Source organism: Aedes aegypti, chromosome 1 (assembly GCF_002204515.2).
Source record: "Aedes aegypti strain LVP_AGWG chromosome 1, AaegL5.0 Primary Assembly, whole genome shotgun sequence".
Lineage (NCBI taxonomy): Eukaryota > Metazoa > Arthropoda > Insecta > Diptera > Culicidae > Aedes > Aedes aegypti.
Genome location: NC_035107.1, coordinates 303,926,261 through 303,944,508, shown reverse-complemented (window position 1 = coordinate 303,944,508; position 18,248 = coordinate 303,926,261). Strand labels below are relative to the sequence as shown.

At 37.3% G+C, this 18,248-nt stretch overlaps 1 protein-coding gene across 1 annotated transcript in view; it reads right to left on the bottom strand.

Moving 5' to 3' along the window:
• The window catches only part of LOC5578915 (cell division cycle protein 16 homolog), a 44,883-nt gene extending 31,261 nt beyond the window's left edge, over positions 1-13,622 (bottom strand). Inside the window, exons 1-2 of the mRNA XM_021838383.1 lie at positions 13,250-13,622; positions 11,644-12,737 (exon numbers count right to left, since the gene is read on the bottom strand). Of these exons, the coding sequence (XP_021694075.1) occupies positions 11,644-12,737; positions 13,250-13,429 (1,274 nt within the window). The 5' untranslated portion in view covers positions 13,430-13,622. The remainder of the gene's footprint in view (positions 1-11,643; positions 12,738-13,249) is intronic.
• Positions 13,623-18,248: the final 4,626 nt, after the last annotated feature.

The following is an 18,248-nucleotide window of genomic DNA, read 5'->3' as shown; positions in this document are numbered from 1 at the left end:
GTTAGAGGACTTAACCCAAAAGGTTTGTCTTTTCCATAGTAATTTCCATAGAAACTTCAAATGGCCTGTGCATAACCAAATTTCTTCGAAATCACTTTAAATTTTGAAAGAATTATTTTCATCATAATTGACACCGTTTAAGCATAGGGGAACAAAAACTTCAAAATTTGCATCAGTCTAATGAACACTTTCGTGGAATTTTGTAAAAACTTAATTATTAATGGGGGTCAAACGTACTGATATGTAAAAGTGCTCCCCCTCTACCACATTAGCAAGAACAAAAGTCTCTAGGGTGGTTACGTTGCTGAAAAATTAAATTCTTCCCCCGTTTTGTTGATAAACTTATTTGAGAAAAAAATATAGTAGAATTTCAGTGGACAATTGAAGCAAAGCGTAAACTTTTATACCGTCAAAAAGTTCATATACAAAACAGATTTCGTAAAATCTATAAAATGTTGATGAAATATGCATATTCCCATAGATAAAGGGGGTGTCCATTTCGCCCCGTGTGCTCATTATGCACGTAATCCCCCTGCGTACGTATTTGTTTTGTCACATCAGACTTAAGCCCGTCACATCAGTGACTCACGAAAAATTTAAAAAATAAAATGAATATGCATACACTGAACCAAGAAATATCATGAAAGGTATTAAAAAAGTAACATACATCAAGAATCATTTAAACCCTATCCATGTTATGTGTATCCATTAATACTCATTTGATAAGTGCATAAACCTCATTAAAATTCCCTATCATATTTATTGGCCAATATTGTAAATTGTATGTGAACAAAAGCCATGTGTATTATCCGATAATAATTATGTGAATTGCAGATATGAACATTTAAGTTTCCAAAACAGTATTCTCAAGATGCTAATGACAACATCTAAATAAATAAAAATGGAATGTGTTTGTATGTCACGAAATGGCTTCCGAACGGGTCAACGGATTTAAATGATTTTTTTTTCCGTTTTGTTCGTCAAGTGTTCCGACGTGTTTGTGTGTATAAAAATCCCAGAATATTCACCGGGAAGGACAGAAAAACGAGCGGGAACGGAACAATCATTTTGTATGGGACGATCCAACGATTCAACAGCCTACATGATGGCAAGACGAAATTTGCCGGGACCCCTAGTTTTTAATATTTGTGAGCAAATTAATTGTTTAACGACTAAAAAGGTAAGTGCGAGAGTCACGTACAAAATAATTAAATAATAATTCGTTTTTGAATCTTAAGTTTACAGAAAAACAGAGGAACCAATCAACCAAAATTTTACAATCCTCAGGCGATGGATCATGGCAGGAAGCAACAGACTTGGAATCGGATTGTTCAATATTCTTTGTTGATATTATTGATGCTTTCGATTAATATCAAACTTGATCTTTATCCAATGCAAAAAGTGATACGAATAAACGCATATAATATATTGAATAAATAAATTTAAATGAAAATCATATTTTTCTTATATTTAGTAGAACAAACCCCAAAATCTAGAATTTTGCTTTTTAAATTTATTAAACGATCATATGAAAATCACGAATAAAATGAATACCTTTCATTTGAATTTCACATGGAATTCATTAACAAAATCCAATAATTCACATATGTATTCATAATCAAATGTAAGTGTTTTATCTGATGAATGTAATCAAAATTAAAAAGCAACAGTTTATATTGCAAATTGATGAACGTTATGTGAAAAGCTACATGGAAAAAAACTATATGTCTTTTCAGATAAATTTGGCATGAATACTTGGTCCAGTGTATAGCTTCCTGGAGATGGTGCACTCTGGGGAACGCAATTCTGGGTAATGGTTTTCGGGGGAATGTTATAGAATCACTATATGCCCTTCTGCTTATTTGATATCTTCTATAGTACACCTCAATCCATACAATAGGTATAACTACAAATAGCTGCCAAAGAAATAAAACAAGGTAAAATTGCCAATTTAAATAAAAACGATTTAGCCTATTGATATGTCTCATACGTCCAGAATGGGAAAACCCAACTTCGATATCTGCACACCGTTGGTAATCCAAAAACAAGTCAGCCATCAGTTAAAATTTTCGACTCAATTTTTGAAATTCACAGGTTCGTCCAGAAGCTATACAGCAAGTTTTCTCGACAGCGCAGGACATGAAATATTTTCGTACCAATATTGTTTCTTGTTTAATAATCTAATTATTCATCGTAATTTTAGGTCAATGAAAAGCGTTTGAAACCAGCAACTTATAGAACATCTGGCTTACAAGCTGGACAAAATAACAAGATGTTGAACTATTTTCTTTAGCAAGACTTTTCATCTGGAAACGGATTTTTCAGTTCCACTGAACACCCTAGTGCCTTAGTAAAATGTTCAGAGCAAGGTTTTTATAGGGGAATGTGGGGCAAGATGAGCACCCGGGGCAAGATGAGCACCCCTAGTTTGTGTCGTTCCTACCGATTTTTTTCAATAAATTATTTGGGGTTCTGATGAATATCATTAAATTGATATGATGGCCATAAATTTCAGCTAAAAAATCAACAGCACAACGTAAATATTGTCAAAAATACATAGAAGACCAAAAATTTACTTTTTCATATAAGATTTGTTCATTTAAAAGTGATATTTTTGTTGCGTAAACCATTAAATTCATACGTTTTTGGCCGTATACTTATAGAATAATCTTCTGTAGATAATCAGGAGCAAAAATTTTATCAAATTTAAAAAAATATTTCAATTGTTTTGATTATATTAATAAATTTACACCCTTGGGGCAAGATGAGCACCATGTTCAAAATTAAGTAAAAGTGTGAAATTATAGAACCACATTTAGTTGGGGGCTTGACTTGCGGTATCCTCTTTGCACAAACATTTTTTATAAAAAAAAAATATAAACAAACAACAAATTAAATCGATTTTTAAATGAAATCTTAGCAATCTATGAAAAGTTATTTATTTTTTGATAAAAGTTTTAAAAACTAAGCTAGTTGAAGATAAATACTATCAGATATTAAAGATAATATCTTGGGATATTGCAAGCATTGAAAAATAATAGTTTTCTTTAGTAAATTGCATCTTTTTATGGGGGTGCCCATCTTGCCCCGCAGTTTTTTTTGACCGATGATAAAAAAGCTATTTTTTAACGTATTATTTGGAAAACTATTTATCACTTTTTAAAACTTTTAATGGTTGGAGGTCAAAGTAATAATGTAAAAGATAAGGATGGTTACCAATTTTACCAAAATAAGAACGTTTAAGTAGGCTTAAATCGCGCTAATCCTTAGGGTGCTCATCTTGCCCCGCCTGACCCTACTAAGAACAATGTCTGGACAAATTTCCAGCTAATTTTATGAAGATTTCAGTATGCTTCAAGTTAAAAATGTGTTTTAGGGCAAATTTCAAGGTTTGAAAAATCATAACTAGCATGTGACAAATCAAAACCACTTGCTATTACCACTATTTGAAAGCTAAATTCTATTCTGTTGAAGTTTGTCGAAGACGCAAATAAGATTAAATTGAGTTTAAACATTGTTTGATCATGATTTGTTCTCCACAGTAACCATTAACAGCATTACACGTTGCTTTAGGCAATAATTTACAAAAAATGCCCATAGATCGAACACCGCATCGCAACCTGATGATAGTTAATTCACGCATGACACATGTACCAACCAATGAATGAATTGAACAAGTTAGCATTGCTTTTTCTTTCCGAGTGATGATTGTTTGGATCGCATTTCATTGACGATTCAGAACGATTTGAAAACAATCATCATCATCAACTGAGAAAAAGCAGTGCTAACGTGTTCATTTTTTACACCCGCCAAAGCTCACGGTGGTGCTCTTGGCTCACCCACAGCGGATTTATAAAAATGCTTCCCAATTTCCTATTTTTTATAATTTATTTTCGTAAGATAAATTTTAACTTAAATCGGGATTGAGTTTTAGATATGTATAGTCATCATGTTCTGGAAATTAAAAATCCTAAATTTTCATACATGTGTGTTTTTCAGAGATAACACTCCCTAAAAATAGCGATTTTCATGAACCTCGAAGCACAAATCTCTACCAAACTATGTTAAAACTTGCTCCAATCATAAAAGTGTGTTCGACAAAAGTTCGTAGAATTGAATCAACTACTGTGTAGAGGCATTTTCGATCATTTTTGGTGTTCCGTTCGATAGTTATGAATTTTTAAAACATGAAATTAGCTCATAAACACATAATTGATTTGAAGCACACCTAATTTATCTCCAAAATGACTGAAATTTTGACCAGAAGTTCATTTTGACATACAAAATCAAAGTACTGATTGACTGGGAAATTTCCAGACAAATGAATAGGTCTACTATAAAGGTATTCTCTGATCAATTCCAGTCTTCAAAAAATCTCACTCCAAGAGCTGCTGAGATCCAAATCATCCAGGGCAAGATCGTTTGCGCGCGCTCAATTTCTTTTGATCAAGGCATGCTTTGAATCTTGCTCTTGTATGAGAGGATTATCTTTGATGATGAATATGTCGTCCTAGATTATGTCTGGCGTAACGTTGTTACCAAAGACAAATTAAAGACCCCCATATCCATTGCAGTTGCCCAAAATTTTATGGCTCATAAGGTAATCTAGAATGCCGTTCAAAGTGTACTGCGATCTGTCAAACTTGGGTACCTTTTGCACTACCGAGGGACCAAATGCAGTACTAGAAGTGGTACCCAATCTGAGCCCGAGTGGGACGGACCTGTTGTTACCGTTGATGATTTAGTGTCAATTATTATTTTGGTTTGACAGGACATATATTTACATCTACTTCAGTATAATTTTGAATTTTGAATGTTTCAGCGACGTTGGAGAGAAAATTGTGTTGATTCTAGGGATCTGTAAGTTAAACCATTCATATAATATCTGATCTTCTCTAAACAATGCGAAAATAATTCAGACAAATCCAATCCAACTGTCGAAGTCCAACTCATTCAGTTTTGGTGGTAATGATCCAAAGAGTGCAGTTTGCAAAGGTCATTCATTCAGGAATTTAAATAAAACTGACTCAAATTTGTTTCAATAATGCAGTTGGAACCCTTAAGAAAGATGTGCTAATCGCTGAAAAATTCGTCACCAAAAATACTGAGTAATAAATGGAATATGTCAAAAATAAAATTATTATTATTGAACGGTTTTGTAAAGAATAACGTTGAAGCATTGTTTCTTATTCCTTTACTTAACTTGCGAGCGAGATTCAAGACTAAAACCACAGAAGTTCATAGATTCTGAGGCATTTCAACCTTTTCAAATTAGCAGAATCTAGAATCTAGTAGGAATACCTTTTTTATCACTTCATAAAAATAATAAAAACAAGACCAATTAAGCATTTATAGAGCGTCGATGGTCACCGCAAGTAAGCTCTTTTCCTGGTTGGGATCCTGCCATATTTGTCTGGGTCGTTTAAGATCGATCATCAAACTTTTGGTTTTCAAACAACCAAAGCCAAATATTAAATCATTTGATTCCTACCAGGAAGTGTGCTTACTTGTGGCGGCCATGAGCGTTCGCAAAAAGCTGGGTAACTGTCAGAACTTCACATTAAATTTAAACAAACATCTCCCTTATAGAGATAAAATGATGACACTTCATGAGTAAAGCCTGATTTGCTGCTGAACAGGAATCGCTAAAGAAATTTCTCGCCGATTCCTTGCAGAAATTTTCTACAGCGACTCCCGTTTGAACTGACATCTCTTTTCAACAGCGTACTGCGATCAGAAAAAAGCGCTTCCTTGATCGATTCCTTGCAGGAATTTCCCATGCATCAAGATAGGCCAAGAAATTACTTGTCAGCAGCGAATCAGGCTTAAGGATTCAATCTTGTGATTGAATCCCTAGCAAAATTCCGCTCACTGAGATTGAAAAATGAGGATTCGATGCGTTGAAAATTGCTTCCAAGAAATGGTCCACAAAATCACATTTTTCTGATCGCAGTAGGCATTTGAGGAGAAATGTCATTTGAAAGGCGGCTCTCTGTAGGAAATTTCTTGACCCATTCAGACAAGGGATTTCCTTATTTTTCTTGAACGAAACAGCATACTTAGCTTCACTCATGAAGGAATCACTGGATAAATTCTTGAGAAGTGACTAGATGTACCCTTGGAGAGGGTATCACTAGTTTACAAATAAAAATGAAAGTCATGAACTTTAATAGCTGAGCTTCATTTTCAATGTAAAATCGTACGCTGAATCCAAAAAAAATGTCAAAAAAATTCACAGTAGGGTGCCGGTGCCATTAGTGGACTACCTAAGCTATAAAAAATCATAACAAAATAACGAAAAGCCCTAACTAAGATATTTTGACGTTAACAGAAAGATTTCAACCTGTACTATATGGGAAAAATATAAAAAGAGCGATAAAACTATTTTTTTAACATAAAATCGCTTGAGCCACTATTGGTACACGTGTTCCAGTAGTTGCGCTAGTGCTCCAGTAGTAGACGTTCGGGAATGATACAAGGAATTTTAAACAAAATGGTAAATTTTTACATAGGTTTAACATTTTTCCCTCGGAACAGCAACTAATATCTTTCGAATGAACCATTAAGATCATCTCTGGGACTTTTCTTCATTTTTATACATCCATTTTAAAAACTGCTTCCAACCGTTGATCCACTACTGGAACACGACGGCTACTATTGGTGCAAGGGAGCCAATTTTTTACGTAAACTTAATTATTTACATGACTTTTTGATAAGATAAAAAGCTGAAATTTGGCAAATCGACTAAACTAGAGGCGATCTATCCACCAAAAATAGCACATGTCGTTTTTATCGAAAAATGTACGTTTTATTCCATAGTCCAATCTACTGGTACATTACAACCATTGGTACCGGCACCCTAGAACCGTTTTTGAGATACGCTCAATATTTGATTTTTTTGGTTTTTCAAAAAAGTACATTTGCTAAAATTGATGTATCTCCGGATTTAGAGCACCAAATCTAAACTTTTTTTAGCAAAATAAAGCTAATTAAATGTGCTTTCTACCGTCTGAACATCACTTTGTTGTGCAAATTACGGTTTTCTAGATATTTATGGCATAATCAAATTTTTTCGATATTTTTGAGTAAAATTTAACCAAATTTTCAACTTTTAGCTAAGTTTTAAGCACGATGCTGATGTTTTAAAATTCGTTTATCATGTTGAACTCAAGGTATGTAAAAAACCAAAAGAAAAAAGTACCTAATGACTGAAATCGGTTGAAAATTGAAGATGTTATGGCATTTTTTGTAGAACACTTGAATTTTGAAGTTTTGACCTTTTAAAACAACAAGACGAAATCCATATAAATTTCACTAAATCTTTTCACTTTGAATGACTCTTAGTACAGATTCCATGCTTTGTTAACCGTTTTATCAATTATTAATTTTGGATCACGACTAATTGATGAAAAGGGCGTATGTAAAAGCAGAATTTATGTGTTTGCGTATATATTAAAAAAGGCCAGTTTTACTAACATGGAGTCTTGATATATTTCAAGCTAATAATGATGATGATGAACTTTTTATGATTCAATATTAAATCCAGCAAACAAACTACAATGAATACGTGTATAAAATAAGGCCATGGGCTCATTTGAGAACGTAAAAGATGTATCCGCCTTGGCTACATACTGTATGCAACTTAAAAGAAAAATTTCCGAAGCCATCCGTGTTCAATTATGGCATACGAAAGTTCAGGCTACTGCGATGTCAAGCTTTCTTCAGTGTTGCTGGCTCAACGGCTGAATGATCATGGCGATTAATGTGATACAAGAAATATAAATTCCTGACTGATTCCTGAAATGTTTGGTCCTTTAACTGTTTTGATGTGGTTATAACTATTTTTGATGTGGTTTCAAGTTTAATGATAAGTTTATGCTGCTTGTGTGTTTGGCGTTTGAACGTTATAACTTTGTTATGACAAAATGATTTTGGCAGCACTTTCGTCGCAGGGAAAACATTGTTGACAGGTAGTACTGTTTGTTGAACATAGTGAAACAATGTGTGCGGCAAAGCGTGAATTTAAGTGCAAAAATGATCCGCGAAAATTTTGTTTCGTCTGCGAAAACTACATTTTTACGACACCGGTAAATTTTACTAGTTCATTGCAAACTGCATATCGGCTTTATTTCAAAACTGATCCCAAAAACCTCGACAAAACGTGGACTCCAAACGTTGTGTGTAGTTCGTGCAAAACATGCTTGGCTAGATGGATGTCTGGAGAAAGGTAATTATTTAATTTTCTACATTCAAATGACTAACAAGTGCTATTTACTAACTAACTAACTAACAAATCTTGTACCAGCCGCCATTTGTCCTTTGTTGTACCGACAATATGGCGCCAACCATTTTGTCATGCAGCGGATTGTTATTTCTGCTTAACCAAAGTCATGCAACACGGACGTCACAAAGCAGTTGAATATCCACAAGTTCAATCAATGACAAAACCGATTCCACATGAAGATTCATCTCCTCATCCTGTTTGTCCAAAGCGAAAACGAGAGCCTTCAGTGGATGACAGTGACGAACCACCCTTTGATGAAAGCGACGTGGAATATGAAAGAAAGCCGATGCTGTTTACACAAGCGGAACTCAATGACTTGATAAGGGACTTGGACTTATCAAAAGAAAAATCAGAATTGTTGGCATCGCGCTTGATGGAACGAAACTTTCTTTCTGCTGATACAAAAGTTACTTCCTACAGAAAGCGTCATGAAAAATTTGGAAAATATTTTTCCAAAAAAGACAGTGCTTGCTTTTGCCATGACATAAGAGGCTTGTTTGAAGAATTCGGTGAACCATATGATCTTTCTGAATGGCGTTTGTTTATCGACAGTAGTAAATTAAGTTTAAAAGCTGTTCTGCTGCATCAAGGGAACAATAAGCCTTCGATTCCGCTAGTTCATGCCGTGAACATGAAGGAATCATACGAATCGATGGCTTTTATACTTGACCTGATATGCTACAACCAACATAATTGGAAAATATGCTCAGATCTCAAAGTTGTTGCAATGTTGACTGGCTTGCAACAGGGATATACTAAGTTCATGTGTTTTCTTTGCAAATGGGATAGCCGAGCACGTAAACAACATTACGTTCGGGAAAATTGGCCCGAACGAAAGTCTTTTACAATTGGTCAAGAGAATGTAAGGTGCCATCCTCTCGTAGCGAAGGAACAGATAATACTCCCACCACTGCACATAAAGCTTGGGTTGTTCAAGAATTTTGTAAAGGCGCTTAACAAGGAAGGACCAGCTTTCGAATGAAGATTTCTACACCGTATTGAACAATCATGAAGCCGAAGCATGGAAATCGTTCCAGCGTGTAGTTGCGGAGTATTTGGGGAACACCAGGAGCCCAGACTATGAAGAAATTGTAGCCGATTTACTCAAAAACTACAAGAGAATGGGTAAATTTTAAAGTTTTGTTTTATTTACTTTCAGCTGTAAAATTTTACATTTTATTTTAACAGGTGTGAATATGTCTCTGAAGATACATTTCCTACACTCGCATTTGAACTTTTTCCCTGAAAACCTCGGCGACGAAAGCGATGAGCACGGGGAACGTTTTCATCAGCAAATGAAAATAATGGAACGTCGTTATCAAGGATTTTGGGATGAAGCGATGATGGGCGATTATTGTTGGTTTCTCTTTCGAGAAACAAATTGCAAGCATAACAGACGGAGTGATTCAAACAACCATTTTTAAACATATATTTTTTACATGTGAATTTATAGCTTAATTTAAGGAAGCTTTGAAATATATGAAATGAACTGATTGTTGTAGAGATAATAAGTAGAGATAAAACTTATGTTCTGAGTGAAGTAGAAGCTCTGTTAATACACACGCCCTTTTTACAGATTAGTCGTGATCTAAAATTATGGATTGATGACACAACATTAAATCTTAACTAAGACTTATTAACTGTTGAAAGTTTAAGCAAATCTAAATGAAAATGCATTAAATTTTCTTCATGTTGTTGAGATCGCTTGAAAATCGTAAAAACTTCAAAATTCAAGTGTTCTACAAAAAATGCCATAACATCTTCAATTTTCAACCGATTTCAGTCATTAGGTACTTTTTTCTTTTGGTTTTTTACATACCTTGAGTTCAACATGATAAACGAATTTTAAAACATCAGCATCGTGATTAAAACTTAGCTAAAAGTTGAAAATTTGGTTAAATTTTACTCAAAAATATCGAAAAAATTTGATTATGCCATAAATATCTAGAAAACCGTAATTTGCACAACAAAGTGATGTTCAGACGGTAGAAAGCACATTTAATTAGCTTTATTTTGCTAAAAAAAAGTTTAGATTTGGTGCTCTAAATCCGGAAATACATCAATTTTAGCAAATGTACTTTTTTGAAAAACCAAAAAAATCAAATATTGAGCGTATCTCAAAAACGGTTCTACTGTGAATTTTTTTGACATTTTTTTTTTGGATTCAGCGTACGATTTTACATTGAAAATGGAGCTCAGCTTACTAAGTTCAGAAATGTTGTAAACTAGTGGTATTAGTTAAAATTTTAAATTTTCGATGATTTATGGACAAATGCACTAATTCACTAATTTGACGTTTGAGCAGTGCCGAATTCACTGATTTCCATTGCTACATAAATCACACGGCACCGCTCAAACGTCAAACGTCAACTCGTGCATCGGTCCATAAATAATTTTAGTGTGATATCACAGAAAATAATCAGAACAAATTTTTGGGGACACTTGGACACTTGAAGAAATCTCAGGTGGAATTTCTTGGTGAGTCCCAGCATGAAATGTTACTATTCTCTGGTGTTAAAACTTTCGCTTCTGGGGGTTCAAATGAGCAAACTTGGAGGGTATAGTATAAGATTTTTTTTAATTTGATTTGTATGAGCCACCAAACAACAAATAAAACTCTTTAATGAATGTTCGAATCCTCTGAGCAGAATCTCAAATAGAGAAACTTTAAAGTAGATGGAGTACCGGGTACCTTTTAATTCCGCTCCTAAATGCTTATCTTTGACAGATACGCTAAACAACTTCCTGACCCTTCGATGGTTATCGGATTATGCCCCGATAGAATCGGTTAAGTGAACAAATAGGAATGCTATCCTGAAATGGAATTATCCCAGGATCCTGATTATTTAGAAAATTTCCATTAGATTAAGGGCTAACATGTGAAAGGCCTCGGTGTTATCTGAGTAGATGTTAACTAAATAAATGAAATGAATAAATTGAAGGGCCTCAAGTTTCAGAACTTTCTACCAGGTGACGCTAGTGAGCATGCAACGCGGATACCCCAAGATCCGTCTTCGACAAAGTAAGTCTAGGTCTAAAATGTGATGATCTCTTAGTTTATCATCCCATATCCAGTTTAATTTTCGAACAGTTCTCTAAAATAATCCAAGCTGCACTGTAATCGAAGAAATGTAAGGTTTGATAAACCAAAGCAAAGTAGTGGAAATTCCTGGTTAGCTTTAGCAAAATTCAGTCGAACAGTTTTCAAACCCATTCCACGGTGTACTATATTCATATATGTTAATTTTTATGTCGTGACCCATTCCTGTAAGGAACTTTGGAAATATCTTGGAAGGTAATAAATATTTCACAATTTCAGTCTCACTTAAAACGTCAATTAATCGAAAAGCGGTACTCACTCATCGATGATCTGCATGCACTTCTTGTAGTCGCAGTTGTAGAAGAACTTCTCCGCCTTCGACACGACCAAATCCACACAACTGTCCAACCGATCGATGCAGCTCTGGAAGTTGATGGCCGACGGGCTCTTCATGCTGATTGGCCGGTTGATCCGATAGGGCGTCTCTTGCCGGACAGCAGCACTTCCACCACCACCACCACTTCCGGTTCCACCTCCTCCTGATCCAAGGATGGAGGAAGCTCTGGAAAGGGACGACTGTATCAAATAGGACGGGGAGTTCTTAATCTCGTCCAGGATCTTATTGGCCGGGGACATAATTTTGTTCGGAATTGGCGTGGTGAAACACTTGGGGAGGGATGAGGCTGCAGCTGGGGCCGGTTTGTTGCTCTCGATGTTTTTGCTGTTCTTCATCTTCTCGGTGAGTTCGTGCAGCAAATCCGTGCTCATCGTTCCTATCGGTGTTTGTTCGATGTTGGTTCTTGGGGCGATCGATTCGTAGTACTTTTTGAGCTTACTCTCGTAGAGCCTTTTGAGGATTTTCCGTTCCGCTTCGGAGCACTGCTGGTCCATGGGAATGTGCTGCATGAGTTCCTTCTCCTCCCAGGCCATGAGCATCTCGTGCTGGACCAGGGCGTCCAGAGCTTCCGAACAGTACACCGATCGGTGCAGGGCCTGTACGTAACAATCCATGGCCAGAATCCGATTGTCCATCGCTTCCAAGATCTTCCCCTTGAGGAAGTATATCGAGGCCAAAACGTCGCTTTTGTTCGGTTCATCGAACACCGGATCCTCCCCGAAAGTGGACTCATCCTTCCGTCCAGTTCCCAAATTGTTAGCCAGCACTTCACAGTCGGATGAGTTCAGAATATCCAGCGCTTCCTGGTATTCCTTGGCCTCTGTGAGACATTCCGCGGCCAGATAGTGGCAGAGCAGATTCCGCTTGTCCAGACCACGGCTTCGAATTATGTACGCGGCCCGATGGTACTCTCGCAGCAGGAACATGCACTGAGCCTGCCAGTACACGTCCCGCGGGTCGTAATTACTCAAAACGGTCACTTTCTCCGCCCAGAAGAGGGCCGTTTGGTATCGGCGCTGGAAGAAAGCAAAATTGAATATTTGTAAATGATCTTGCAAAGGTTCTGTGCCTTCCTTAGCCGAGTGGTTAGAGTCCGCGTCTTCAAAGCATGCTGAAGGTGTCTGAGTTCGATTCCCGGTCGGTCCAGGATCTTTTCGTATTGGAAATTTCCTGGACTCCCCTGGGCATAGAGCATCATCGTACCTGCCACACGATATACGAATGCGAAAAATGGTAACTTTGGCAAAGAAAACTCTAAGTTAATAACTGTGGAGGTGCTCATTGAACACTAAGCTGAGAAGCAGGCTCTGTCCCAATGAGGATGTAATGCCAAGATGAAGAAATAGCGAGAAGTGACTTTAGTGACTTTTTGTTGCAAATAGGTAGTGACTTCAAGGACCATGTCGAAAAAAGTTACCAAGTAACAGCAAATCGAGTTTCTTTACATTTTGCATTTAGGCTCTTTTGAAATGTTACGCTTGAAATCGTAATAAATTTATTCCAAAAATCAACATTCAGTTTAACTCACCATATCCATGAAACTCTTCATCAGCCGCCGGTAGCCGTCGATGTCGATCAGTCCGGAAGCGTCCGCTGGCTGCGGTTCCATTGTCGATCCGGTTCCGCCGGTAAGATTGGTTGTTGTGTCTGTGCGCATATTACTTTCACTGCAGAAGGTGGAATTGGCGGCGGCGTTGTGCTTGGGCATAACCTGATTCCGGGTGTTACAACTGACCACACTGAATTAGGAACGAGCCACCCAATTGGATGGATGGTTTACGGTGGTTTAGAGAGCAATTCTAACGAAAAAACTTTGTAAAACAGTGATATTTTGGTCGCGATTTCGGGAAAACTACGCGGCGTGTTTTGTTTTGATTCGCGAGATGCGAGGCAAACTTTGACATTAGATCACTTTGAAAATGGATTTAAATATTAGATCGATTTACGCTGTGGAACAAGTTGTCGTTCACAAATTACATACCCAAAATTAGATTTTTCCGACACTGAAAAAATCGAGTTCAAATTTAATATAATATTTATTATCAGGCCCATGACAACCATATATCGATACACAGTGTTCTTCGTAGCCAGGATGTCCCGGGCGATAAGTGAATATCGCCCACTGTCAGTTGTAAGAACTGTGAAAATAAAGACCATTGTTTTGTTTAATTGTTTGCTATGGTTTGATTATCAATTTTTGATATTGTTAAATCAGCTAATAACGTGCCAAAAGTTGAAGCACATTAAACATTTCGATGGTTTTGGAAGGAGAGCAAACGTTAAAAGGCATCCTGCAAGCCTCCAAGCAAGCAATCAGTGATTTGATTGCGAAACTTGCTCGATTATGGATCATAAACATTAAACAAAACTTCGCATTCTGATTACACTCTCGATTCAAATCACCCGAAAATAAGTAAACACATGGAGATGTTGACTACGCTAAAAGTCGTCCCGTGCCATGGGCCTGTTTATTATAGACCAGGGGGGTGGCAAGAGCCAATAATTAGCAACCCAACATCAAATCAACATGGCGTCCAGTGATCTTGGTTTGATTATTTTGATATGGACAAAACAAAGTTTTTAATGGTAGGAGACATCAATGATACCTCGCTGATGCGTAAAACAATAAACAAAATGATGAACAAATGAAAAGCGTATTAAAATACGACGATTTAATGCGATATGTTTAATTGCCAGAATCTAGCACTAGCAGCGTATGAGCCGTATACTCGAAAATCAGGAGCAAGGTTAGGGCAAACCGACCAGAAAGTGGGTACCAAAACGCGAAGTACCAAAACGATGTGAGGAAGAGCCGAAATGTATGCAGGATGACAGTCGTGTCAGTCCCCTCTTATAGACCAATGCATGAGTTCACTTTTTGATGTTTGAGCGGTACCATGTTAGGTGTTGGCCAGGGTAAACGCATCACGCGAAGCGACGCGAAAATCCTTTGAAGTTTGACATTTCATTATTAATAAGGGGTCATGCACAAATTACGTCACGCTCCAAGGGGGGGGTGGAGGTGGTCGAGCCAAGCGTGACAAGCCTTACAAAATCTTCGGAGGACTCATACAAAAAGTGTGACAAAGGGGGGGGAGGGGGTCGAAAAAGTTGAAATTTAGCGTGACATAATTTGTGTACCATCCCTAATTGTTATTCCTTCCCATGCAATTTTCGCTTCGCTTCGCAATTCGCGTCTACCCGGGCCGCGCCCTTATGCGTGGCGTGAAAACCTCTCGCGCCAGCGATCTTTAAAAACGCTTGTAGATCGTCGCAGTTACTTCAGATCGTTTTGGTGTCTATTGCGCGATCATGCCTTGGACAATTAGGATTGCGCAGAATACAATGGACGGTATGAATAAAAAGCGTCGAACTTTACTACATGTAGAACCTACTCAAAAACAAAATCCACAAAGTTTACTACATTTTTGGTATGAATAAAAAAAAAACTTTCGAACTCACTACTTTTGAATATGAGCAGTGACTGATGCTGCACGTTAAGAAAATTGTATGCAGAGTGCAGAGTGATGCTGCACGCTATTTTGACCCCCTCCCCCCCTACGTAACGCTTTTTGTATGATTTTTTTAAATTTTTGTATGAGCCGTAACGCTTGAGCCTACTCCCCCCTCCCCCTAGAGCGTTACGTAATTTATGGATGCCGCCTAAAATCGTGCATATATATATCAAATTTGTCGCTTATCCAGCTTTTTACGAGCGCTGATGGCCGCCACAAAGAAGCTCGCTTTCTGGTTGGGATTAGTCAATCTGAAATTTGGCTCGGGTCGTTTGATAGCAAATCGATAAGATCGATCTAATATTTATCGATTAGCTGTCAACCGACCTAACCCAAATGTCAGATCGTTTGATCCCTCCAGAAAGCGAACCTGATTGTGGCGACCATTAGCGCTCGTAAAAAGCTGGATTCACACGACAAGACAAAGCATGTGAAAATATAAATATTACTACACACTTAAATTATTTCACCGACCTCAGCAAAATTTTTCGCCGAGAACCCAACAGCTGAGAGCTCGGTAAATTTTAACGCCGAATCTCGGTACTTATTTTACCGAGATTTCGGCAATCCGAATTTTTTGCCGAGATCTCGGCGAACGTTACCGAGATTCGGTAAACGTTTACCGAGATCTCGGTAAAAGTTTTACCGAGAATCAGTGTTGATAGACTCGCACTCAAATGTTAATCAATTCGCTCTCCCGAGAGAGCAAACTCATTAGAGATCTGCTTCGCAAATCTCACGCTTGATATTTTGATGCAAAATCAACTCAATCAACTCAAACCGTAAAAAATGATTCAGTCGCAAAACCCGGCCAAAACTCGTGAAACCCGAATATTGTTGTTTACGTTAGAAAGGATTACTATAATTTTACCAGACTAACAAGAAATTATTGCCGTGTGTGAGTAAACTGTGGAAATACGAGACAATGAGTCATAAAGGTGAGTCAACTCATCCATGATTTTTTGACTGCTGAGTTGCGTGATTGACAACTCACGCATGAAAAATCTCAAGCGTGAGTTGTGAGAAATTGAGTTTTTCACAACACTGCCGAGAATCGTCAAATTATTACCGAGATATCAGCTGTTGGGTTCTCGGCGAAACCGTTTAAGTGTGTACATTCCTGACTCAGAAGTGATAAAAATTGGGTTCGATTTTTTACCATTTGATCAAAAAAGTGGAAGCAATGAGAAAACGAGCAAAAGAAATGGTACAATTTTATGTTGTTCTGTTTTTCAGATTATATATAAAAAGATTAATTTTGATTGCTGTATAAATTTAGAATTATTGCTTTGCTATTATTTTTAGCGTGTTTGTCTTTGTATGCCTGTCAAAACACTTTGATAGAAGAAGAAAAGAAAATTATTTTGTTGGATCCAGGAGAACACAAGTTCGTCTAGTGAGTGATTATAGATTGCATTTGAAAGTGTCTGCGATTGATTCTCAGTGAATAATTTGGTCAGCATACCGGTCCGTGTTCCCGCCCTGAAAAAGAAGCGATGTGAAGAGCCACCGAACGAGAGGAAGCTGCTGGTCAATTCTGAAGGCTTGCTTCTAAATTATAGAGCTGCAAGAAACACTCATCCTCTTCAAATACTGGGGAAATTCGACAATGGAATCGTCCTCTCGCTTCTTAAAAGTAAGAATCGAAATGGTAATTTTATGTTTTAATTAGGTATCTAACGATTCCTCCACCTTGCATTTTCAGGTTGTTTACGATTGCGTCATAAGGACAAGTACATTGAAATACTACCCAGATAACCATTAAGCACTGTTATAAGCGGTATATGGGCCGCCTTACAGATTTTCAGTGCCACCAGGCTTTATATAATTTTTTCAAGTGCTTTTAGGCACTGTGACCTTTGAGCACTGAAACAAGCCATATATGGGTATATAACGCTACACCACAGTGCTTGTAAGTCCTGCGCCTGCAAGCAGTATACAACGGCTTCCAATGCTGTTAAGAGGCTGGTGTACATGACGTTTATGCCACCCAAATCAAATTTGGCTTCGTTCAAAACAAACCACAAACGATGTTGCAATTTGTGAAGAATGAAGTGGTATCGAATAGCAAGAGGATTGTTACTACGAATGATTAAAAAAATACGTGTTAGGTGTGGTGCCGTGATCCTGGTAGTAATTCTGGCAATCCGGATGATCTCTGGAACAACGGGACTCCTGGTTAGTGATTATACTGCATCGAACGAGAAAATCTGAAACTCATGCTTTTCTATCGTTCCAGAGACCGTCCAGATTACACCGATTGCGATCAGGATTGTGATTCCGGGAAACATGAAATACCGGGTACCCCCGTTGGTTTGACCACATTTAATCTGAACACTTTTTAATTTGTACCCCGCTAATTTGCACATCGTTCAGATTAAAAATGGTTCAAACGTCATTTAGCTCATGGAACGGAGTAAAGTGGAATAAATTACATGCAACTTATGCCATCACCCAGCATCCACGATGTTTTGCTTTATGTTTTATGTTGTGCAGGGCAAATCAGAAAAGCAGCGATGGAGCAGATAGGAAAGTGGCCGAAATCATCTAATAATATAACGAGATGGGAGAGCATTATTAGTTCAAGCCGCAGTTAATCAACAACAAAAAAACGACTTGGATGAGACAGAAATAGAAAGAAAGGTACATGAGATAAACAAACTTTTTTTTTCCTTTTTCCTCCGCCCACGTGCTATAAAATTTTTGACATCTCTCACTTCAGGGACTCGGAACGAGTAAGCCGTTTATCGGCCGAATAATTCGCCAAAAGTGGCTTTTGAGCGGCCCTTAATCGAGATATAGTTCCAATTAGCCCTGTTGGTCATGCCTTTAAATCGACTATAGAACTGATTTGGTGCTGCTTTTTACGGCTTATTGGTTACTTGGGTTGTTAAATTGTTTTCAATCGTCATCTGGATCATTATTTTACCTGTTTTTTATTTAAAAAAATTAAAAACCTAACTGATGTCAAAAAAATGAATCTTTTTTTCTCCCCTTAAAAATTTTTCGGAT